Source organism: Bactrocera dorsalis, chromosome 3 (genome assembly GCF_023373825.1).
Source record: "Bactrocera dorsalis isolate Fly_Bdor chromosome 3, ASM2337382v1, whole genome shotgun sequence".
Classification (NCBI taxonomy): domain Eukaryota; kingdom Metazoa; phylum Arthropoda; class Insecta; order Diptera; family Tephritidae; genus Bactrocera; species Bactrocera dorsalis.
Window position 1 is genome coordinate 36,814,071 of NC_064305.1, and position 27,236 is coordinate 36,841,306.

Consider the following 27,236-nt stretch of genomic DNA (forward strand, 5'->3'; position numbering starts at 1 on the left):
CGGCCCGATGCTATAGTCATAGCGCGCTCTGGAGATATGTCCTATAGAGACATCCTTATGAAGGTGAGAAAAGAAAAAAATCTGCAGAAACTCGGGTAAAATGTATCGCGTATTCGGAAAACAGCCAAAGGAGAAATATTGCTGGAACTCAAAGAAACACAAACGGAAAGTACGAGCGAACTAAAGGGCAAAATAAGTAAACTGTTAGGGGACCAGGCACAAATCAAAGCGCTTACCCACAAAGTCATAGTAGAAATTCGGGACCTGGACGAAATCACAACCAATGAGGAGAGAGAGAGAAGATCTAAATAATTTTGATGTTAGTGCGATTAAAAACCTCAGGGCGGCATATGCGGGTACGCAGGTAGCGGTAGTAAGCCTCCCTGCGCTGGAAGCAAGGATACTGCTAAACGAGCGGAAAATTAGGATAGGTTGGGTAGTCTGCAGGCTAAGGGAAAAACCAAATTTGAAAAGGTGTTTCGGGTGTCTGGAATATGGGCATCTGGCAGCAGCATGTAGCAATTCGGATGACAGGAGCAAGGGCTGTCTAAGATGTGGTGAGAAAGGACAGACGTGCGACAAGACTCCGTCTTGTGGTGCTTGCAAGAGCAAGGGGAGGGAAAACTCAAACCACCAAATAGGTAGTAAAAGATGTCCTCTATATAAGGAAGCATATAAAAAAATACAATAAATGAAAGTTATCCAGCTAAACCTGAACCATTGCGAAGCTGCTCAAGAGTTGCTTAAACAAACTGTCTTTAAAGAGAAGGCGGACGTAGCAATACTGTGCGAACAGTATAAAAACGCAGACAACGTCACATGGGCCTCAGACACCTCCAGCAAAGCTGCCATATGGTCATGTGGAGGCAAAGCTTTCCAAGAAAAGACACTGTTAGGAAAGGCCCACTTCACACGAGCCAAGATCTGTGGAATCAACTTTTATAGTTGCTGTATCCCACCGAGTGTCCCACAAGGCGCGTTTGAGAAGATATTGGACGATCTTGTACAGGAAATCCTAACAACAACAAATAAATAACGTCGTAGCAGGCGATTTTAACGCATGGGCTGTGGACTGGGGAAGTGTTACTACGAACAAACAAGGAGACGCTCTACTTAAGGCCTTTTCATCGCTCGAAGTTGTGCTATTGAATACTGGAAATAGGAACACTTTCGAAAAAATGGCCGTGGATCCGTGATTGACATCACGTTTGTTAGTAGCCCGTTGGTACGATCAACATGCTGGGAAGTTTCTGACCTCTATACGCATAGTGACCACCTAGCTATTATAATGGAGATCGGAAAACCCAGGAGTGGAACATACGCGCACACAAAGATGGTACAGACAAAAGGATGGGAAGCAGAAACGTTCGACGAAAATCTCTTTCGACTTATGCTAGATGACAACATCACAAATGTAGAAGATACAAAACGACAGGCGGAGATATTAGTGAGGCATGTCAGCAAAGCATGTGACGCTGCAATGTGCAGGAAAAAACAAGGCGCTAACGCTTATAGACAGCCTGCATACTGGTGGAATAGTGCAATCGACAGACTGACAAAGTTCACCAGAATACGAAAAACTGCGCGAAAGTTTTAAAAGGAAACGCCGTGAGCTCAAGAAAGCAATCAAAAGAAGCCATGGGGAGATGCGTACAAAATAGTGATGACAAAACTCAAAGGAGGCAAAGGGAGAGCACCAACCTGTCCCACCCTATTGAAAAACATCGTGGAAACCATTTTCCCTACCCAGAGGAACGAAAGATCTGTATTATCAAATATATGTATATACGGTAATAGACGCACCATCGGTCACCGACGATGAAGTGATAGATTCAGCCAAAAGGTTTGAAAATACCAAAACACCGGGTCTAGACGGAATCCCCAATAAGGCCCTAAAAACGGCTATAACACGCAAAGCGAGCTCCTTCTCACAGGTTTTTACCCGTTGTTTGCAAGAAGGTGTCTTTCCAAAAATATGAAAGAAACAGCGCCTAGTACTTTTGCAGAAAGCTCGTACCGCCCTCTCTGCATGCTAGACACGCTTGGAAAGATCTTGGGGAGAATAATTAGCGTACGTCTGGAGAAGCATCTGGAGCAAGAATATCCAGGACTCGCCGGAAACCAATTTGGTTTTCATAAGCACAGGTCAACCATCGATGCGATCACAAAAGTGACAAATGTGGCAAGCAAGGCCATCGAAGGAACGAGGTGGATGTATGGTACGAAAGAATACTGCGCAGTCGTAACGTTTGACGTTAAAAATGCGTTTAATACTGAGTATTGGCCATACATATTGAGCGCTCTCGAATGCAAAGGAACACCGAAGTATCTGTTGAGAATTATCTCCAAATACCTGTCGAATAGGATGCTATTCTACGATACAGATGAGGGACCAAAGCAGTACAGGGTGACGGGAGGGGTACCACAAGGCTCAGTGCTAGGTCCACTGCTGTGGAACGTGTTGTATGACGGAGTGCTTCGACTACCATTAGAAAGAGGTCCAAATTATCGGGTACGCCGATGACATTGCGATAACGGTGATAGGGAAAGAAATCAGTCAAGTAGAAAGCTTATGTGAAGACACCGCCTTAAGGATAAAGAGCTGGCTCACGACAAAAAAGCTCCAACTAGCAGCCCAAAAAACGGAAGCAGTGCTAATTACCAACAGAAAAAAATAGAAAATGCTACTTTTAATATTGATGGCCATAGCATAACGACTCAGCAGTCGTTAAAATACCTAGGCGTTCTAATAGACACGCGGCTTAATTATTACACGCACATTGAAAAAGCATGTGCAAAAGCGACGCGAATAACGGTGGCCCTATCCAGGATGATGGCTAATATTAGAGGACAAAGTCAGGGCAAGCGAGCACTTTTGGCAAAAGTGAGTCAATCGGTGCTCATGTATGCGGCGCCAATATGGGGACCAGCAATGCATAATAAAACATACGCGAAGAAAGCAAGATCTCTGACTCGGCTTAATGCAATAAGAGTTATTTGTGGATTCCGCACAGTGTCGAATCGGCTGGGGTCATATCGGGCATCATACCACCGGACATAACGGCGTTAGAGCTCAAAAGAGTCTACGAAAAATCAAGAAGCGCAAGGAGGCGTCTTACAACAGCGGAGCGAAATAAGGAAAGGAAGGAAAGCTTATATGAGTGGCAGAGGCCCTGGGACATAGCAGAAAATGGAAGGTGGACATATAAGCTAATCAGAAACGTGAAAACATGGGTGGAGAGGAAGAACGGCGATTCTGATTACTACCTGACGCAATTCCTGACCGGACACGGATGCTTTCGAGAGTACCTGTACAAATACGGTCACGATAACGGAACAGAATGTTCATTCTGCGACAATGGCAGCGAACACGCAGAGCATATTTTCTTTCACTGCCCGAAATTCGAAGCAGAAAAAAAAGACTTAGATATTATTATCATCGAACGTGTGACTCCAGAGAATATTGTGCACCACATGATAAAAAGCAAAATCGTGTGGAGTAAAGTGAAGAATTGGTCCGCAATTGCACTGCAAGAACTAAGAAAAAAGGAAAGGCAACGAAGTAGCGATAGCAGAAGAGTTAGAGAAGAGTAGTCCAGAAAGGCGTCCACGAAGGGCCAATTTGCGCTGAGCCTGGTCCTGCGAAGAAATACTTAACGGCAGTCCCGTAGGATCAGTGAAATGCAGTCGGAGTTAGGGTTTAGTACGTAGGCGTACTGTTACGCAAGTTCAACATGGTCATCCATACTGAGCGTGGTCCCGAAAGAGGTGTACCCTTAGCGAGCAGTTTGAATCGTGCATGCCGTCTCAGACTGACGGTATCTATGAAAGATTACCCCTTCGAAAAAAAAAAAAACACAACACCTGCAGTACGCCCCCCAACAAAGAGACAATGCCTCAAGCGGCCGAATTCCGAGATGGCTATGTTTATATCGAACACCCCATATTCAATGTGCTGGCTTCAATTGCAGCAGTACCGTTTTTTTTTTTTGTTACACAAATTCAAAAACGCCGCACCACACTCCATCATTTTTTACAGCGAAACATTCAACACTTTTCGCTACGCTTGTTTATTTGATGAGTTGCTGCTTGCTGACTGTCGTACATACGTTACACGTACATGCATTATAAACTATGTTGCATTATTTTTTGCGAACTCGGTGCTATATAGTTGCACCCGTCTTTTTTAACTTTTGACAATTGACGATTTTTATAGCAACAATTTAATTGACAGATGTTATTACGAAGACGTGGTGAGAACGGTAAGAGGGAGACACAACGATGCGCTAGTTATCTTTATATTTGCAAACAAATCTACAGTTTGTTTAATTTTTAGGGGGTGACATGACAACATGCACGTGTCGAAATTGCGAAATGTCATTGCTCATAGTGGAAATTACAGGAAAGTGATAGCATATCGCCAATTTTGAGGTGGCAGGAGGTGTCTGGTGCCGAAAAAGTAAGCAACAACAGCAGAAACGGGCGTGTGGCAACGCTGAAATAGGGTTATATTTATGAGCTTAAAGCGAAATAAATTGGAGCTACTATAAATATTCGCACCAATACACACACATCCACTGACGTAGTGATTGAAGAAAAGAACTAGCAGCGCAAATGTGTAAAGCTATTAATGCAAAACACTGGCAATTTATCATATACATTTTCTCATACTCAAAAAAGTTATAGTCAACAAGAAAACTATATTGTGAAATCTTTAAATATATAAAGGGCATGGGTCAGAAAATCAAGATCTACGAAAACACAACCAATGAACGAGGGATATGAAATTTTTTTCAGTCAAGACACTATTCCTCTTGAATTCGGAACCATCTCAGATTTTTAAAGCATTAAAGCGTTGGCAGCGGTCAGCTCCTCAACAGAGCTTAAAAGTTACATGAATCCGAAACAAACTAAGTGGACCATAAACTCACTTCAGCACCTACTTCGTCTTAAAATACGGCATATATTGCCTTCAAATAATAAGACGTGCTTTTTTGTTTTTAGAGGCATAACAACGAGAAGATGATGATCCTTCTAATGAAAATGGGGCCTACAATTCCTTCAAAAATATTGAACAGCACGCCTACTTTTACGGTTTCATACAGACAGCGATTGGATTGCCAAATATTCAAGTATTTGCGAATCTTCATGAAACTTTGTGCTCGTGGACTCGTACATTGTGGGGAACAAATAATAAGAAGAAGTTCCATTAAATATAGTGTGCGGAATCAATTTTCTGATGCCAAAACTTTAGGAATGTTGGGAAAAGCCTTCGGTGATAATTGTTTGTCACAAGCGAGTTTTTTTGATTGTAACAAATTATTCGAAGAGGGTCCAGAACGCGGTGACGACGAACAACGTCTATCAGTATCAACTGATGATCAACACGTCAATAAAATAAAGGAATTGGTGCTTGCTAATTGACGATTAAGACTTAAAGATTTTACTGGCGTCGCTGAAATATCAGAAAAATCAGTGAAAAGTATTTTGGAAGTACATTTGGGCCGAAAAAAAGTTTCACGTTGGGTTCCAAAGTCACTAAATTTTTCGAAAAACAGCGTCGTGCTAACGTCTGTGAAACAATGCTTTTAGACTACCATCATGTCTCGAAACATGTTATTACTAGCAACTAGTGATGAGCGATATTTCACTACCGGTGATTTTTTCACTGTGATTGAAAAATCGCAAATCGCAACTGCGATCACTTTTTATAAATAGCAGTTCGAAACTGTGATCGCAGTTCGAACCAGTGAATTGCGATCGCAGTTCGAAACTGTGATCGCAGTTCGAACCTGTGAATTGCGATCGCAGTTCGAAACTGTGATCGCAGTTCGAACCTGTGAATTACGATCACAATAGCAAATAGCAGAAAAGTAACAACTTTCTTCATAATTTAAAGTTATTAACTTTTGCTTTATTAATAGAAACAAGCAAATCATATTACAACTACTGTAATTCAAACTCCCTCTAGCTCGGAAGCTGCAATAGATATTGATAATGAGCCAGGAACTTCGAGACAAATTGTTACGGTGGCAGAGGGAAGAGTTGAAAGTAAGTTTAAGCTCGTTATAAGTTTAAAAATTACTAATAATCGCCTTTATTTTTAGCTACAACTTGTTTAAGACAAACAAAAATAATGGCGGGTTTTGACAGGACAAAAATGTCTACGAATACAAAAAAAGCAATCGATAACGTATGCTTTTTATAAAGGACTTACAGCCGTTTAGCATTGTAGAAGATGATGGATTCCACGAATTTGTAAAAGCATTAAGGCCAGACTATCAGTTGCCTAGTGGGCATTCAGTTTCTAATACAATAATACCTGTATTGTATGAAACATGCCTTGAAGAAATGAAAGAAAAAATATGTGAAGGTTCCAAATTCTGCATAACAACAGATTGTTGGACATCACGTAGTACCGTTAGCTTTATTGCCATCACAGCTCATTTTCTCAGTGCAAAATTTGATATGTGCAGTATACTATTGGAATGCTGTCCAATGACTGAATCGCATACTTCAAAAAATTTGGCAGCTGAATTAATGAGAGTTACTGAGGAATGGGGGATCACTAGTAAAATTTTTCTAGCGGTCTCTGACAATGCCTCCAATATTAAAAATGCGATTCAGAACGATTTAAAGTGGCGGCATCTTGGATGTTTTGCACATACGCTCAATCTGATAGTAAAAAATGCGTTAAGTAACGAGCAAGTGTGTATAACATTGCAAAAAGTAAAAAAAAAAATCGTTGGCTACTTTAAGAAAAGTGTTGTTGCAAATGAGAAATTTTTAACATTTCAACGAAATGCTGGGGAACAGCCAATAAAACTTATTCAAAGTGTGGAAACCAGATGGAATTCTATTCTTAATATGATTGAGCGTTTCGTGCGAGTCGAAGATGCTGTTAAAAGTACAATTGCACTTATTGAAAAAGACTTGCCACTAATTACTTCGGACGAATGGTTACTCCTGAAACATCTGGTCACTATCCTAAAGCCGTTCGACCCTGCAACAATTGAAATAAGCGGTCACAAATACTGCACTGCTTCTATGGTGGTTCCCATAGTAAATGGGCTTTTGCAAGCTTTGACTGATTTATCGAATGATGATAAATATCCGGATTTTATAAAAACGGTTATATCTGCCTTGTTAAGAAGTTTAACCGAACGACTGGGAAACACGGAAAAGAACGATACGCTGACAATGGCTACGTTTTTGGATCCGAAATTTAAAATATTTGCTTTTTCTGAGTGTACAGTAGCAGATATTGTAAAAAACCGCATTACTGCCGAGGTAAGTCGAGAAATCCAAAACCAGCAAAATGAGCAACTTACAATCCCTGTACCTTCTGTCTCGAAACTCTCAATATGGAGTAAATTAGATACAAATATTGCCACAAACAAAGCTAAAGGTACGAGTACATCGAGAGCTATTATAGAAATTCATAGGTATTTGGAAGACGAAGTCATCGGCCGAACAGAAAATTCGTTACAATGGTGGAAAACAAACAGTTACAAGTACCCATATCTGTCACCAATTGCGCGGAAAAAATTAGGATGCTTAGCATCATCAGTGCTTTGTGAAAGGTTATTTTCTACGGCTGGAATGATAATAAGTGAAAGGCGAACGCGTTTAGACGATGGAAAAGCTAATATTTTTAAATACAAATGTTAAAAACATGTCGTAGTTATATACGTTTAGTCGTTTTTAGAAACAACCAGAAGTTTCAACTGCTTATGGAATATTTTAATTTATAACAATTTAATTATATTTTTAATTTTACTTATTGTTAAAACCAAATTTGAAAGCTTTTGTGATTAATTTTAAAAGTTAGTTTAGAGCACAAATTAAAACTCTTTTCATGGTTGCAATTTTCATAAATATTTAATTTAAGTTTTTAATAACACTTATTAATAAATTATATGAATTTTAATAAAAATGGAGTTACTTTTACTGTTGTATATTTATTTATTCTTTTATTAAGAAGCTCTTATAATTATTTCGTTTAACCGAATATAATTTAATTTAAAACAAGAATTGTAATTAATTAATTTCAGAAAAAATTATGGAATAAAAAAATTACGGGTTTTTAATATTTTCCCAAAAATTAGGAAATTCCCGTTATTAATTTGGTCTTGAAAATATTATTAGCGAGTATTCAAAACATTCTGATGGATTATGGAATTCCCATCATTAGTTTTTCTTTGAAAATATTAAAAGCGGGTATTCTAAACAAACAAATGATCAACCATCTAAAAAATGTGTGAAACCACCATACCAACATACAAAAGAACTATACAATACACTCTACAGGTCAGGTAGCCGAACCGCTCCAACATTTGCGAAAATGTTGTGCAGGAACAGCGGAAAAACTTGACTCGAGTTACAGGAGCTAAAAGAAAATTTACCGCCAATAACGACATAATGTTTCCGTCGTTCCCACGACAGTCGGGTCTACGTAAGTGGAACGAACCCGGACTTGTATTCAGCCAAACACTGTCAAATCGGCAGAATCTGCCGCTACAACAACAACAAAAGGTCTCCGTTTGAACCTCGACTTAGTTGCGATCGCAATAGCAATATAAAATCACAGTGATTTAAATATAGCAATCACTGAAATCACAGTGATTTAAAAATCGCAATATCGCTCATCTCTACTACCAACGAGGGTTGGATCTTGGCCGATAGAAAGAACACTCGGTCTTTGCTCCACGATAATTCACCGTTGCATACTGCACAGATTCTTCGTGAGCTTTTAGCCAAGTTTATAGTGCCGCAACCATTGCATTCACCAGAGTTAGCTCCGTGTGACTTCTGGCAATTCAGCAAACTCAAACGTCCGTTCCGAAAACCCGACAAGATATTAAATGTTAAATAACTTTAACAACCATTTCGAGTAATGAAAAATCGTGGCGTTTTGGTGCCAAGGGGATTCCTTTAAGGGATCCTTCCCTTGTTTTCTTCTACAAGCAAAGCAATATTGGCTAGTCAAAAGACACACGAGGGGCAAGCTTCTCTTGGTAAAAAACCGCAAACTTTTATCGAAATCGCTAAACTCGGCGACTGAATAGAGTTTGGCGTATTCGACTGCTGCAGGGAGTATGCTGCCATAGAAAGAATAGAAGATTTCTTGAATGTGGTCAGAAGAAACCCAAGGTTACTACCAAGCAGATAGATCAGGAGGAGATGGCCCAACGATAATTAAAAACGTCCCAGTCTATAACGAGTTCATTGTCAATTAACCAATCCACCTGTAGTCTGTAATGAGGGTTGGAGAATGTGGACGTAAACGCTGAACTAGGATTTCTGAAAGGTGGATGTAAGGGTTAGATTTATTCAGGTTAATCTTCAACATGCCAATGTGGTATGGAACAATATGGAGCCGATATTGTCATGATCCAGAAACCGTGGCTGAGTTGTAATGGCATGTGGAATCTTACTAACTGGGTCTTGATGCAAAATGAATTTAAGCTATTTATTTTCTAATTTCATCACGACTGATGTGATGACGGTAATATTGGAATGCAAAGAAATCTCAGCATATATGCCACCGGACTATGAGGAAGATCTTATTGCTGAGGAAGAACTTGGCTGGTTCTGCAACTGGTTTAATAATTGGTTCCGACACCAATTCACGAAACTCAATTTGTTACAGCTCGGATATTAATCGGAGAGGTGAAAATTTATTGTCAACATAAACTATTCCAGAGCGTTTAACGAGCCCGTTCATCAGTATGTGCAACATAGCAATTTTTGTCATTCTGCATTTACGCACAAAGGGTATGGTTGCGATAGTTGCTATCAAACTCTGAGAATTTGCATTTCTAAACGAACGGCTTTTGCTTTGCTCACATACCTGCAACACTTCACAAAAACTTGGCTTGAAACCAACACTGTAGCAAACTGTTCTTGGTCCAAGATCAATCGTAAGCGATCCAGTGAACTCTTTTCCCACATAAAGGCTTGTCTCTCTAGATTTAAGGATTCCAACACACCTTTGCTGTATCAGCGTCCGCGCTGTAAAGTTAAGAATCCTTCTGATGTCAGCTGCAGAAAGGGTATGAATTCTTCCATACGGTGTGGAAACATCTTTATGCTTATTTCTTGACTAACCCGCGCTTACGAGAGCAAGGCTTAAACACTTGAATGCTCACACTTTTAGATATCCCGGGGAGCTGGTGGAAATGGAAGGCATGGTAAACATCGAAACAAATTCTGAAGAAGACTTAGAGGTCACATGTGGGATAGATAAGTCCAAAACTACGAGGTTTGACAATTAAGTAATGATACTGATTTTATTGCCGCGCTTGTCGTAAACCTGTGACCTTGAAATTGACTTTCTCTTTTTCTGGCATCCTTTCCTCTCAATTGATATATGTACCATCGCTCTAGCTTGTTTAGTTCGCCTGCTGTGTCAAGTTGAGTAGACGTGTGTTTGTAGTGCTCGTCACGAAATTGGAAAACCGAAATCAAGAGCAACGCGTCGCGATAAAATTTTGCGCCAGATTGGGCGAAACAGCTTCAGAAACGTACGCTAAAATTGTAAAAGAGTATGTATGAGTAGTCACAATGGTTGTCCCCGCGCGCATGAGCAAGTCGAAGGTAGAAACGATGATTATTGCACAAATACTCGAGTTTGTAAGCCATTTTAGAGTTTGACAACAATTAACAGCCGCAATCACGAAAAATGCAAATATTTAACGGGTGATTTTTTTGAGGTTAGGATTTTCATGCATTAGTATTTGACAGATCACGTGGGATTTCAGACATGGTGTCAAAGAGAAAGATGCTCAGTATGCTTTGACATTTCATCATGAATAGACTTACTAACGAGCAACGCTTGCAAATCATTGAATTTTATTACCAAAATCAGTGTTCGGTTCGAAATGTGTTTCGCGCGCGTGTTTTGTTCAGCGATGAGGCTCATTTCTGGTTGAATGGCTACGTAAATAAGCAAAATTGCCGCATTTGGGGTGAAGAGCAACCAGAAGCCGTTCAAGAACTGCCCATGCATCCCGAAAAATGCACTGTTTGGTGTGGTTTGTACGCTGGTGGAATCATTGGACCGTATTTTTTCAAAGATGCTGTTGGACGCAACGTTACGGTGAATGGCGATCGCTATCGTTCGATGCTAACAAACTTTTTGTTGCCAAAAATGGAAGAACTGAACTTGGTTGACATGTGGTTTCAACAAGATGGCGCTACATGCCACACAGCTCGCGATTCTATGGCCATTTTGAGGGAAAACTTCGGACAACAATTCATCTCAAGAAATGGACCCGTAAGTTGGCCACCAAGATCATGCGATTTAACGCCTTTAGACTATTTTTTGTGGGGCTACGTCAAGTCTAAAGTCTACAGAAATAAGCCAGCAACTATTCCAGCTTTGGAAGACAACATTTCCGAAGAAATTCGGGCTATTCCGGCCGAAATGCTCGAAAAAGTTGCCCAAAATTGGACTTTCCGAATGGACCACCTAAGACGCAGCCGCGGTCAACATTTAAATGAAATTATCTTCAAAAAGTAAATGTCATGAACCAATCTAACGTTTCAAATAAAGAACCGATGAGATTTTGCAAATTTTATGCGTTTTTTTTTTTTAAAAAAGTTATCAAGCTCTTAAAAAATCACCCTTTACATTTAAATCACTTCAAAAACGTTGACTAGCATCAATTTTGAGTTTCAATTAAGAGACCCAATACTGCACTTTACGAGTATATGAGTTCTTGAAAATATAAGTCTCAACTCTTGAAATACCATAGTAATATAGAATGCACTGTTTCAATAGTTTTTCAACATCTAACAGCATATCTTGGGTCTTCTACTAAGAAAAGGAAGATAAGTTTGATAAGTAGTTTAACAACAAAAAAAAAAAAAAACACAAAATATTTTCATTCCCCAAAACATAAAAAATGGATATTAATTGTTTTAAAGTTTTAAACATCAAATAAATGAAAGAGCATAGAAATATTGTTAAGAAAAATATTAACAAACAAATAAAAAACGGTAAAATAAAATTGCAATGAAATATTTACCTTTTTTGAAACTCTCGATAAATTTGTACTTCAAAATTGTTTCGCATTATTATACTCTCGCAACAAAGTTGCTAAAGAGAGTATTATAGTTTTGTTCACATAACGGTTGTTTGTAAGTCCTAAAACTAAAAGAGTTAGATATAGGGTTATATATACCAAAGTGATCAGGGTGACGAGTAGAGTTGAAATCCGGATGTCTGTCTGTCCGTCCGTCCGTCCGTCTGTCCGTCCGTGCAAGCTGTAACTTGAGTAAAAATTGAGCTATCATGATGAAACTTGGTACATGTATTTCTTGGCTCCATAAGAAGGTTAAGTTCGAAGATGGGTAAAATCGGCCCACTGCCACGCCCACAAAATGGCGGAAACCGAAAACCTATAAAGTGTCATAACTAAGCCATAAATAAAGATATTAAAGTGAAATTTGGCACAAAGGATCGCATTAGGGAGGGGCATATTTGGTCGTAATTTTTTTTGGAAAAGTGGGCGTGGCCCCGCCCCCTACTAAGTTTTTTGTATATATCTCGGAAACTACTATAGCTATGTCAACGAAACTCTACAGAATTGTTTCCTTCAAGAATTTCCATATACAGTTCAAAAATGGAAGAAATCGGATAATAACCACGCCCACCTCCCATACAAAGGTTATGTTGAAAATCACTAAAAGTGCGTTAACCGACTAACAAAAAACGTCAGAAACACAAAATTTTACGGAAGAAATGGCAGAAGGAAGCTGTACCCAGGCTTTTTTTAAAAATTGAAAATGGGCGTGGCGTCGCCCACTTATAGACCAAAAAGCATATCTCAGGAACTACTCCACCGATTTCAATGAAATTCAGTATATAATATTTCCTTAACACCCTGATGACATGTACGAAATATGGGCGAAACCGGTTCACAACCACGCCTTCTTCCAATATAACGCTATTTTGAATTCCATCTGATGCCTTCTCTGTATAATATATACATTAGGAACCAATGATGATAGCGGAATAAAACTTTACACAAATACGGTATTTGAGCTGAGGTATCCCTTGTGGAAAAATTGTCGTGATCGGAATATAACTTTTCAAGGTCCCTGATATCGAACACGAAGAACTCAGTGCCTAACCTAACCTAACCTAATTTTCCACCGAAAATATCGGTAAATCTCTCAGAATTTAATTCTAATTAATTTTACAGCAAAATAAAAAAATATGTAAATGACGGATAATGAAATCTCGATTATCACTTTATCATGCGAGAGTATAAAATGTTCGGTGGCACCCGAACTTAGCCCTTCCTTACTTGTTTTTAAATATTTTTAAAATTTCACTGTAAATAAAAATTTAGTCGACGCTCACAAATTAGAACCACTTTGTTTTAAAGTGTGTATACTTCCTGAAAAATGCTAATTTGTGGAAATTTTTTATTTGGCTATTAATAGAAATAATAAAAACAAAGACAGCAATCCAGTACATTACAAACTATATGACATGCTTTTGTTTAACTGAACATATATTGTGACAAAAGTCATTCTGGATAACCTTCGACCTCACCAAATGATGAAAATATTAAACAAGTGAAGGATATGGTTCCTGTATTAGCGAGATCGCAAGAATGCTTTTAGTGGAAAAAGTGAAATGCGTTCTTGCTCAACTCGTTGCAATGAAACTTATTTTTTGTTTTAAAAGAGTACCGTAAACAAGTCTTTTTGAACATGCTTGATGGTGCGCATTCCGATCCCACATTCATGAAGAGTATTAAAACTGCCGATGAGACATGGGTTCATGAGCTTGATATGCAAACAAGTTAACAATCATCGGAAAGGAGGGGAAAAAACCAACCGAAACCATAAAACACCCTCCAAAGCCGCTCAAAAATCAAGGTGACAATTATTGTTTTTTCAATATTCGTGATATGGTGCGTCATGAATTTGTTTCAGAGGGACAGACGATCAATAAGGAGTTCTATGGGGCCATATTGAGCCGTTTGCGTGGTAACATCCGTCGAAAATGGCCAGAATTGTGGAAGTACAATTCACGCATTTTACACGATGAGTCACAATTGTAACCGGAATTAAAGCCAAAACGCAATGAATAACATTGATCAACCATCATATTCACCAGATTTGGCTCCGTGGGATTGTTTAGTGTTCCCCACGAAACGGGTTCCATGAAACCCTTTTTCAGTCGATCGAAAATATAAACAAAATTCGCTGAAGTAGCTGACGGCCATCCCAAAAAGTTATTATTATGAAAAGTGTTTCGAGGGCTGGAAAATCGTTGGAATAAGTGTATTACATCTGGTGAGGATTACTTTGAAAGCGACAAAATAAATGTTGATGGAAAACTAAATATTTTACGTTTTATTTACAATTTTCGGGCACTTTTTTGTCACAATCTATAAGTATGGATGAATTTTTTAGAGTAAAAGAAAAGTTTTTAACATTGTAGAATAAGGTTGGCGTTTTGTAAAAAAAAACATAAACTTTTCGTCTTCTCTTAAAATGGGTTTATTTGATTTTGGTTATATTTTAAAACCTTAATGAAAAACCAAGCACTTTTTCGCATATTATTAAAGAAGTTTTGAAATATTTCTTTTTTTTTGCCATCGATTTAATTTAAGCGAAATAAAAGTCGTTTAGAATTTACATTTTTTACAAATTTAATCTAAAAAAATTAAAAATACGACTTTCATTGAAAAGAGTTTTTATTTTGCATACATATTATTTTGCATAAAACTGTTATATAAGATTATTTTCGAAATATATAGGATTTATATAATAGTTATGAATGTTGCTTTACATAAAATAAAAATTACTATTAAATCAAAATAATTTACTTTTTAACAAAAAAAAATAGGCAAACTTTTTTCATTCCTGAAAACATAAAAAAAATGTATATTAATTGTTTTAAAGTTTTAAACATCAAATAAATGAAATAGCATAGAAATAAACAGTAAAGTAAAATTGCAATGAAATATTTAACTTTTTTGGAATTCTCGAGAAATTTTTGCTACAATAAATATTAAAATTTTCGTAATATATTTAAAAAACCTAAAATATATTTTCTTATTTCGAACTTATTATTTTTAATAAAAAAACATACGCATTTAGCAACTTTTATACGAAAGTTATGCCTTTGTTTGGATTTCTGTGCGCACAAGCAGCAAGGAGTGTTATGCGCTATCGCCAGGCATTCGCACGCACACATGGTGCCGAGATAGCTGCACATATTTTGCAATATTTTAATTTGATATTCACATAAACACGAGCAGACTATGCACACGTCCAGCATACTTCCCCAATTCCATTCTATTGCCCCTTTATTCAAGTAATATTGAGAAATTAGGCAGTTTCAACTGTATAACAGCTTAATTTGAATGTATGCGTTCGTTCGTGTATGCAGTTGTGTGTAGGATAATGAACCCGTGTTTGAGAGTTTGTGTGTAATTGGTTTTTGAATGTGTAATTTTTTAAAAAATGTAAACAGGTGAAAGGAAAACGTAGTTATATGAAAAAAGTACAGTATGTGCTCCTGAAAGTAGGCACTGTATAGTATGCGAACTACTTATAATATAATATACTAGCTGACCCGGCGAACTTTGTACCGCCCAACAGTCAATGAATGTGGTGTTACAGATAACCAGAACTTTATGATTTTTTGAAAGCAATACAATGAATACATATAATATTTATAAAGCTACGTATAAAGTGAAATATTAAATCAAACTCATTTGTAAAAAAAAATATATTTAATTATTTGCTAGCTATCCAAAACATTTGGATAAACAATATTTTTTATTTTTCCATTTTGAGCAGGAATAAACAAACGGCTGGGGGTACCGACTTTGGACCATCAACATAAAGTTGGCCATGTGAAAAACATGATTCCTCCAAATTCACACCACAAACGTTAAGTGTTTGCCCTTGAGCTTTGTTGACGGACATCGCAAATGATAAACGCACAGGATATTGTAATCGTTTGAATTCAAATGGCATATCAGTTGGAATCATAGGGATACGCGGTATTAAACAAACTTCTCCTTTTGATTTACCAGTTAAGATCGTAGCTTCAATCAAATTTGGCAATAAATTTATCACTGCCAATCTGGTGCCATTACACAGTTTTGGTGGATTAATATTTCGCAATAATATAATCAAAGAACCCACTTTCAGATTCAAGCAATGCGGTGGCATAACAGCCGGTTCTAATGAATTTAAAAATACAGTTGGATAATTCATTGCCTCATCTTGATTCATAGAACTGTCAATTGATTTATATGTCGTGACTACGCCTGGGAGTTTTTCTTGAATTTGAAAATTAATGGCATTGATATGAATGTTCTTCGGTGCTAAAATGGCGCGTTCTCTCAACCAATCATGGTTTCTGTAATTCTGAAGAATATTTGGAAAAACACATTCAATCAATTCATCTATCGATTTCGTAATTGTACAAAAATTGTTCGGTACAGTGATCAATCCGTTGGTTCTGTCGATTTGTATTTTGCCATCACCAATTTGTAACAATTGTTTTGAAAACTCATGGGCAGCTGGATCATTTTGTAGGTGAATATGCATATTAATGTTCAGTGTCAATTTTTGTACATATCTCCAAAGAACTGATGACTTCAAACAGGCATTTATTTCATCAGCAGGAGTTGACCAAGGAATGACAGGCAATGTTTGTCGAAAATCCCCTAACAGTAATATCAAAGCACCACCAAAAAGCTGTTGGTTACCACGTAAATCTTGCATTGTTCGATTAAATGCTTCTAGTAATTTTTTATTCGCCATTGTACACTCATCCCATAAAATAATTGACGTTAATCGCAGAACTTTTGCCATAGCAGAATTTCTTGAAATATTGCAAGCTGGAGTTTCAATCACCTGTACATTCAATGGCAATTCTAATGCAGAGTGTGCTGTCCGACCACCTTCTAATAATGTAGCAGCAATTCCCGAAGATGCAAGTGCCAATGCAATTTTCTGTTCCGATCGAATCGTGGCAAAAATCAGTGATATAACGAACGTTTTGCCTGTACCACCAGGTGCATCCAAGAAATATAACCCACCAGCATTATTGGAAATGGTTTGCATGATTGTGTCATAGACATGTTTTTGCTGAATATTCATTTTGGTTATATTCGATTGTACAAATAAACGCAAATCATTAGAATTGAGTTCCTGCTCACGTTGCAATTCACGATCAAACAGATCATGCATGTCACGATTTTGTGCGGTCATACCCAATTGTACTAATGTCTTATTTGCAATCCGTAGACACATATCTTCAATTATTATCAAAGCTTCGTTGTACATTTCCAAAGTTATCAACAAATCAGTATTTCTTGCATGATGACGCATACGGATTAAAATATCTTCTGCAATATTATGTTTATATTTGTTCCATAATTCAAGTGGATTTGATGGCACACATGTTGATAATATAACGGCAAACAGCATTCGTATTTGTTGAGGATGAGCCGAAATAGAAATCCTTCTCAATGCAATCTTTAGTCTTGTTAACAGAGAAATGTCCTTGACGATGTGCTATCTCAATTAACTCTCTCTCCATCTGCGCTGGTACCACAATCAGCTGTCGAGCTGAATCTTTGAAAAGGATATTGTTACAGATATAAAAGTCTTCGTAGCTTTTCGTTTCTAAAATCTTACGTACTGCCTTCGTCCACGTATCTTTCAATTGTGCCTCTCTAAGTCGGTGTCTTAATGAATCTTCTATAACCATACACTCAACCCTACTAAGAGCGTCCACGTGTCTCATCTGTGTTTCCCGCCGGTGTTCAATTACGTATTCATACTCCTGGAGGTACATTGCCCATCTTGCTACCCGTAACGGTACGTATTTTTTCTGCAACGTCATCGTAAAAGCGTTGCAGTCAGTGATTAATTTAAATCTTAACCCCAATACATACACGCGCCACTTTTTAAGCTCCGACTATGGCGAGTACTTCCATCTCGTAGGAGTGATATTTCTGTTCAGCAGGGGTTGTTTTGCGACTCATAAATTGGATTGGATGGAGTTGTTGGTTTTCGGAGTTCTTTTGGAGAAGAATGGCTCCGATTCCATACATAGAGGCGACGGTGTGGATTTCCGTCATCGCTTTAGGATTGAACAGCGCTAGAACTGGTGCCTGAATAAGGGCTGTTTTCAATGGCTGGAACGATGCTAACGCTTCGCCACACATTCTAAACTCTCCGTTTTTCTTCAGCATATCTGACAATGGCCTCGCAACTAAAGCATGATTTTTGATGAAACGTCGAAAGTAAGACATTAAGCCTAAGAATCTCTGCAAGGACTTCTTTATGTGCGGTAAGGGGAAGCTTTCTATGGCTTTTGTCTTGTCTGTACTAGGTCTGATAGTTCCGTTCTCGATAACTTACCCTAAGAACTCTATCTTTTGTTTGAGGAATTGACATTTTTCCCATTTAAACCTCAGTCCTTTATCAGATGCTGTTTCCAATACCCTTCTTAATTTTCCCAAAGCTTCTTCTTCAGTCTTTGCTCACGAGGTCGTCCATATAAGCAACTACTGTGCCATCTTTTATATAATCTTTCAAAATCGCATGAATGTAACGGCAAAATACTGCTGGTGAGTTACATATACCAAAAGGCACATACTGAAATTCATACTGGCCACTGTGTGTAACAAATGCCGTGTATTTGCGCGAATTCGCATCCACCGGTACGTGGAAGAAGCCATTGGCCAGATCCAAAGTTGTGTATACGTTCGCTTCTCTAAGCTTCTCTAGCGCGTCATCGATTAGGGTCATGGGAAGATTATCCCGTATGATCTTCGAATTGAGTTTACGGTAATCGCAGCAAAGTCGTTTTGTACCATTCTTCTTTGACACGAGCACCACAGGTGAAGCTTAACTTGAACAGCTTGGGCGTATTATGCCTTCGTCTAACCACTGTTCGACTTGTTTTTCTATCACTTTTTGCTCTTCATATGACACCCTTCGTGGTGGTTGGTAAACAGGAACTTCGTCGGTGAGAACGATTTTCATATTCACTAGTGGGTTATCGTCTTTCTTCGGTTCATCTGTCTTACCGTGCTTGCTAACTGGTTATTAAGATGACTTAGATCATAATCTGTTTCCTTAAAATCAATGTTAACCCATTAGGTCCCAACTTTTTTTATGCAATTTTTTCCCCATTTAATTAGTTAGTCTGGTTTAAAATATGGAGACAAACTCACAAATTTCGGTTTTCAGAAATCATATATATATTTTATTTCACCTGAATAGTTAGATCCCAACATTGGGTAAATAAGACTTAAATCATATTGTGATAGTCCACAAAGCAATGAACGTGCATACCTCGATCGCATTCAGTACACATCTTACGTCCATCTTTTTCACAGAACCGCACATCGTTTTTGTTTTCCATTTGGAATAGCAGCTAGAACATGTTTTGTAATAGTCAGAATGTAACGGGTGATTTTTTTGAGGTTAGGATTTTCATGCATTAGTATTTGACAGATCACGTGGGATTTCAGACATGGTGTCAAAGAGAAAGATGCTCAGTATGCTTTGACATTTCATCATGAATAGACTTACTAACGAGCAACGCTTGCAAATCATTGAATTTTATTACCAAAATCAGTGTTCGGTTCGAAATGTGTTTTATCGACAAATTTTGTTCAGCGATGAGGCTCATTTCTGGTTGAATGGCTACGTAAATAAGCAAAATTTCCGCATTTGGGGTGAAGAGCAACCAGAAGCCGTTCAAGAACTGCCCATGCATCCCGAAAAATGCACTGTTTGGTGTGGTTTGTACGCTGGTGGAATCATTGGACCGTATTTTTTCAAAGATGCTGTTGGACGCAACGTTACGGTGAATGGCGATCGCTATCGTTCGATGCTAACAAACTTTTTGTTGCCAAAAATGGAAGAACTGAACTTGGTTGACATGTGGTTTCAACAAGATGGCGCTACATGCCACACAGCTCGCGATTCTATGGCCATTTTGAGGGAAAACTTCGGACAACAATTCATCTCAAGAAATGGACCCGTAAGTTGGCCACCAAGATCATGCGATTTAACGCCTTTAGACTATTTTTTGTGGAGCTACGTCAAGTCTAAAGTCTACAGAAATAAGCCAGCAACTATTCCAGCTTTGGAAGACAACATTTCCGAAGAAATTCGGGCTATTCCGGCCGAAATGCTCGAAAAAGTTGCCCAAAATTGGACTTTCCGAATGGACCACCTAAGACGCAGCCGCGGTCAACATTTAAATGAAATTATCTTCAAAAAGTAAATGTCATGAACCAATCTAACGTTTCAAATAAAGAACCGATGAGATTTTGCAAATTTTATGCGTTTTTTTAAAAAAAAAGTTATCAAGCTCTTAAAAAATCACCCTTTATATGCAAATAGCTTCGCGCTACCATACGAATGAAGTCAAGATAAGAAATCCTTTCATGACTTGTGTTATATAAAACGAATGCATTGTACATACAAATATCCAAACAGTTTGTAAAAAGCCTGAAGTACCACTTTTTTCCTCTAATTTTCACAGGGTATTTATTAATATGCCAGTCTAACTTATCAACACCTCCATGTACTTATTATATTGTGATTTTACATTAGGCTGAAGTACTTCGACATACTTTTTGTCCTTTTTGCAGTATCTTTGAACCGGTAGCATTGGATATATATTTAGGTGATTGCTAATAACTTTTACACATCTATTATCATTCAATGAGATAAGTAGTACTTCCCTATGTTTGTCAAATCTATAATCAACAACGCCTCGAGGTACTTTTTTCATAGCATCATCTGTTTTTATAGGACACTTATTGAGACGATTGAATCAAGCTGTTTCGGTGGCACGCACATTTTTCTTACTTAAAAGTGAAATCAGTCTGAAACTTGAAAAGAAATTGTCGAAATATAGTTCGTGGTCTTCAGGATTCTCCAGATGATTAACCATTGAAGTTATGACCTTTTCTCCCACACTTGTCAAATCCTTCTCAACAGGATCTCTCTTTTTAATACGCTTTTATTAGCTTCACTTGTATGTATGTATGTATGTATGTATGTTTGTAACTTTTTTAAGTGGTACTGAAACGTGGAATATTTGAGCGACACTGTAGGAAGGCAATAGTAAGTTTAAGCAGCTCACCAAAAAGATGCGCTTAAAAGTATGCAAAATCTATATAAAACTAGTTTTAGTGACATTTAAATAGCATACTGATTTGAGCGTCGACCGTTTATAAAATGCAGGGTTGTACAGTAGAACATGCAGTAATTTATCTGGTCTCTCGACTGTTTGCTGCTGAACAAGCTTATGTAGCACTTAGTCGTTGTAGATCTTTGGACTGTATTCGAATTGAAGAACTGGACTGTTCAAAGTTGAGAGATAAAACCCCATGTAACAGTGAAGCTTTAGAAGAAATGATTCGATTTATAAGTAATAATTCGTAAAGTCGTCAATAGAACTTGGTCGCAAATAATGTAACAATTAGGCAATGAAATGTTACGAGTAGATATTAAATGCTGCCAAAGTATCGATTTAATTAACCAATACTTCATGTCATAGTTCATATTTTAACAAATTTTGGGGTTTCTCACATCAAACTAAAAAATTAAAAATAAATATAGTTTAAAAAAACTAAAAAACACGCTTTTAAAGCATATCAAACTAAAAAGTGAAAAATAATTCTTTGTATTAACTAACAATAATAATGAAGGAAAAATTCCTGCATTATTGTGAGAAAAGCGTGGGGTGCTTTGTGACATATTTTTCATACATCGAGCATGCCACGCTTTTCTCACAATAATGCAATCCTTCATTATTATTGTTAGTTTATACAAAGAATTATTTTTCACTTTTTAGTTTGATATGCTTTAAAAGCGTGTTTTTTAGTTTTTTTTTTAAACTATATTTATTCCTTGATACAGTTCAATATTGTAACAAAACTCAGTTTCTCCACAGGCCATAATCCACTGTTTTAACCCAAAACGTATTGGCTTTCCTTTAATAAATTGCTTTAGGAAGTGACCTCCGTAATATCGTACCATCTGCTCATCTATAGACAATTGTTTTGAAAACACGTTGAGTTTCAAAAAATTTTCGTTGAGTTTTTCTATCAATGGCTTAATTTTGAAGTCCTTTCCAAGAAGACTGTTGCCAATGTTATCGTTGTTAGCAAAGTGCAAAAATCTCTTGATTTCTAGGTATCTGTTTTTCGGCATACAGTTTCTTACAATTTGTATATCAACGTCATCGTCAGTGCACCAATACATCTTTTCAGATGGTAAACTTTGGTATGATGTAAAAATCTATATGCCTAAAAACTTACGAAAACACTCTGAAGAAAGGGAAAAACCATGAAAATTGTTTTGGTGTGCATAGCGCACACTTTCTTTAACTAAGTGTTGGACTAGCAAATCGTCAAAAAAAACTCAAAAATTTCGAATGGCTCTTTTTGTTGAAATTTTTCCCGAATGCTTGCTTTGCTATTTTCGCAACGTTCAGACGATGAAAAATTTTGACTGTAGGTTGCATCAGTAGTGATCTAGTTTTGCTGGTTGAATTTTCTTCGTCCAGCTTTTGACGTTTTGCAGTTGCACTTGGTGAGAAGGCGATATCTTGTTCTCTTTCCGTACAGTGAATTTCTACTTCGGGAGTTACGTCCTTCAGTTCTACAACTTCATCGAGATTGTCTTCACCAACATCTTCGCAACCAGTCAGATATCAGCATCTGGTGGCAGTTGCACTATATCAATAGTTCTTTCGTCACCCATCTCTACGTCTTCGAGAATTTCTTCTAAAAAATCCTCAATTTCATGAAGTTTTAGAGCTCTTTGGCTGAACATACAATTTCAGTCTAAACGACACAATTTTGACATAGGGACCAATGCTCCCAATTGGGAACATTACAAATTCATCGGTATTAAAAAATTCAAGCAATTTGTTCGATAAAAAACTGTTTATTTTATTTACTTACGTCACAATATAGCACAATAAAGAAGATTACACATGGATTTTATTGTTAAAATAAACAAATTTAGCGAAAAAAACCCGAAGAAAAGAAAAATGTACCACTTCCGAAAATATTTGCTTGCTCCTGTACACATGATCATTGGAGATCATCAAGAACAGCTGATTATAAGCATAGGAATGTGAGAATATGAAACTGGTTATCGGCTGTTCGATATATGGGTGATTTTTGATAAAATTTCGTTATTTGTACAAATTCCCAAATGGGAGCATTGGGACCTAATGGGTTAAAGCATTTATTTAAGAAAATGTTTGTCATCGGATCATCGTCCTTTGATACGCCATTTTTTGCCCCATCCGATTTATCACTACTCTGTGTAATCACTCTTCTCTTGAATTCAACACCATTGTCGCGAACCATCATGTCGAAATGTTTAAAAATTGAATTACCAATGATCACCTCGTAGCTAATGTCATCTGTTTCTACGACGTGGAATGTCAAGTTTACAGGGCTGTTATCGATCAATACCATCGCCTCAAAACTACCCATCGTTGATATTTTAGCTGCACTGACACCAAACAACTGCCGTTGTTCTGGAGTTAACTTTATGGATTTGTCCACCTTGCTAAATGTGTCACATCTCATCAGACACAAACTACAGCTCGATTAGAGCCCATGCGTCGACATTGCAAATTTTTATTTGTTTAAGTTTCAAATTAGCTTTAGAGACTTCACCGATTGAATTTACGTGACCCTGTTCACGATTTGTACTGGCGCCTTGCTGCGCCTTGCTGCGCCTTGCATTCGAACGACCTATGCCCCATTTGTTGGCACTTAAAACACTTGAATTGTTTGTGCTTGCACTCTTTCGCTACATGCAAAAATTCGCCACATTTAAAGCACCTCTTTTCGACTCTTGCTGGCAGCGAAGAACTAATGTTTTCTTGTTTGGCCCTATTATGTATTTCAACTTTCTTATGATTATCCCTCGAGTCCCGTGTTATCTTTTCGTAAGTGACTATTTGTTCTTTAAGCTCGCTTATGGTTTTCGCCTGGTACAGTGTAGCCTTACTGAATTTAGAACCGGGAATGCCGTCTACAAAATATTTTAATAAACTTCCTTCATCCAAGCGTACAGATTTGCCTATCTCCATCAACGTATATAAATATTCACGGTATGATTCTCCTGGCTTCTTCAATCTTTTACCCAGCACTTTATGAACGTCAGCCGCCGACAACTTGTTACCAAACTCCTTGATTAGAGCAGATGTCAGGGAATTCCAGTTACGCAACCCAGTTTGACTACTTACAAAAAGTTTAGCGGCACCACGTAGTAATTGTTTCGCATATATAAATTTGTGAACCTCGTTCCAATTTACAATTTCTGCATTCTCTTCGATCTGCTCAATCCACTTCTCTACATTGGACGTGTCATTGCCATCAAAGGTTGAAAGGCTTTCCTGAATATCTTTAAAGGTCGATCAGGCCTAAATGTCGGAGCAGTCTTTCCCTAAGTTCATGTTTACATCCGACTATTCCTAACCCCAAGCTTCTTAATTTTTCCTTCAAGGTCACTACCGTCATTTTTAAGACAGCGTCCGCGTCTATAGCATCTGTATTCATGTTTACAATACTTATAATATACATATATGTATGAATTATATAAAATGTGAATTTAAATATTTAAACTTATAGGTTATCAAGGTATAATTATAATGAAATTGTATTGTAGCGTGATGATTATAAAATACAAGTTATTTTGATAGTGATAGATCGAAGATCAATTTCAACCTACATATGTACAGAAATTCATAAACAACTTACATAGGTTTAATGCTTTAAGTGAGATTTAGATTATTGACAAATTACGCGTAAATAAACATACAACGATAATTTAACGCACACTAATTGTTATGAAATAGATATATTAAAGCAAAACAATCAATCAATTCGAACATTAATTCAAACATAAGTAAAACATATTTTGTTAACAATTTATTATCGAAATTCTTTACTTGTGCTTCTAATTGTTGTGCGTATATGTGTACGTATGTTTGTTGGCGTATTACTATAAGGTTATAACACCTTCAACTTACACGCTACGTTTATATGTACGTGCTCACAAAAACTTTCACTTTTCAAAATACACGTCACATACGTGCACATACACTCACTAATTTCGATCCCTACTTTACTCTATATGCACTGTTTCTTTTCTCACTTATATTTATATTTTCTGTATGGAAATTTCTAATATATTTCTTAACCTTCTGCTTACACGTTGTTTATTTTATTTGTCTTCTCACTTCCTCTATTTAATTTATTACTTAACTTCTTCACCTTACTTTCGTCTTCTTTTTGCTCATTTAGATCACCTTCTTCTTACATATTTATTTCGTCTTCAAATGGTCAGCTTTCGTTTCGACTTCTTTAACTTCTTGTTTATTTCGTCTTCAACTTCTTCTTTATTTCGTCTTCAGCTTCTTTAACTTCTTCTTTATTTCGTCTTCAACTTCTTTAACTTCTTCTTGATTTCGTCTTCAACTTCGCCTTCTCGCTGCTCTTTTTTCAACTGCTATAATTGGTATACACTGGTATGGCAACGGCGGAGTGCCGCTGAAGTTTGCAATTGGGCTCTGCTTGTATTAAGTTGTGCGTAAACGTAGACTCCTCTGCTCAGACGAATGTTCTGCTCGCAATGATATGTACGTCTCCGCAGGCGCAGAAGTATGCGAGTGAATTCTGCTCGGAACAACTTGTAACGGGTGATTTTTTTGAGGTTAGGATTTTCATGCATTAGTATTTGACAGATCACGTGGGATTTCAGACATGGTGTCAAAGAGAAAGATGCTCAGTATGCTTTGACATTTCATCATGAATAGACTTACTAACGAGCAACGCTTGCAAATCATTGAATTTTATTACCAAAATCAGTGTTCGGTTCGAAATGTGTTTCGCGCGCGTGTTTTGTTCAGCGATGAGGCTCATTTCTGGTTGAATGGCTACGTAAATAAGCAAAATTGCCGCATTTGGGGTGAAGAGCAACCAGAAGCCGTTCAAGAACTGCCCATGCATCCCGAAAAATGCACTGTTTGGTGTGGTTTGTACGCTGGTGGAATCATTGGACCGTATTTTTTCAAAGATGCTGTTGGACGCAACGTTACGGTGAATGGCGATCGCTATCGTTCGATGCTAACAAACTTTTTGTTGCCAAAAATGGAAGAACTGAACTTGGTTGACATGTGGTTTCAACAAGATGGCGCTACATGCCACACAGCTCGCGATTCTATGGCCATTTTGAGGGAAAACTTCGGACAACAATTCATCTCAAGAAATGGACCCGTAAGTTGGCCACCAAGATCATGCGATTTAACGCCTTTAGACTATTTTTTGTGGGGCTACGTCAAGTCTAAAGTCTACAGAAATAAGCCAGCAACTATTCCAGCTTTGGAAGACAACATTTCCGAAGAAATTCGGGCTATTCCGGCCGAAATGCTCGAAAAAGTTGCCCAAAATTGGACTTTCCGAATGGACCACCTAAGACGCAGCCGCGGTCAACATTTAAATGAAATTATCTTCAAAAAGTAAATGTCATGAACCAAGCTAACGTTTCAAATAAAGAACCGATGAGATTTTGCAAATTTTATGCGTTTTTTTTTTTAAAAAAAGTTATCAAGCTCTTAAAAAATCACCCTTTATGTTCGTAGACTCCTCTGCTCAAGCGAATGTTCTGCTCGCAATGCTTATGTCTCCGTCGGCGCAGGAGTATGCGAATTAGATCTGCTCGTAACAACTTGTGTGCACATACGTATGTATGTACGTATGGTCGCGTCGTCGCTGAACTAGAATTGCGTTCTTTTCTTTTTCACCGTTTGTTGGCGTCGCTGAGGTGGTTGCTGCTTATAACGGTGCTTCAGTGGTGACCAACTCCGTTAGGTTTTACCATTCATATGTAATACATATATTTTTATATGTTCATGTATACATATGTATGTAACGGTGAAAAAATAGCGTTAAAATATTCCGTGAACTTTGGTCACAAATGCGTGCTGTTATTGCAACAAGCGTATGTGCTACCTTCTACCGGTTACTCCAATTTACTGCTAGTAATCCACGCCCAATATGAATGTAATGGTTACAAATGCGTGCTGTTAATGCAACAAGCGCATATGTTATTTTCGCCCGTTACTCCAATTTGCTTAGCGGCAAATATGGATATATGTATGCAGGTCACAAGTGCGTGTTGTTAGCGCA

General features: G+C 37.6%; 2 protein-coding genes across 2 annotated transcripts in view; both read right to left on the reverse strand.

The window, feature by feature from the left end:
• Positions 1 to 27,236, reverse strand: part of LOC125777378 (uncharacterized) — a 116,824-nt gene that overhangs the window by 88,051 nt on the left and 1,537 nt on the right. The gene's annotated exons all lie outside the window — the stretch shown is intronic.
• Positions 15,811 to 17,331, reverse strand: LOC125777564 (ATP-dependent DNA helicase PIF1-like). Its single transcript, XM_049452658.1, has one exon. It carries the CDS (start codon positions 17,329 to 17,331, stop codon positions 15,811 to 15,813), a length of 1,521 nt encoding a protein of 506 aa, XP_049308615.1.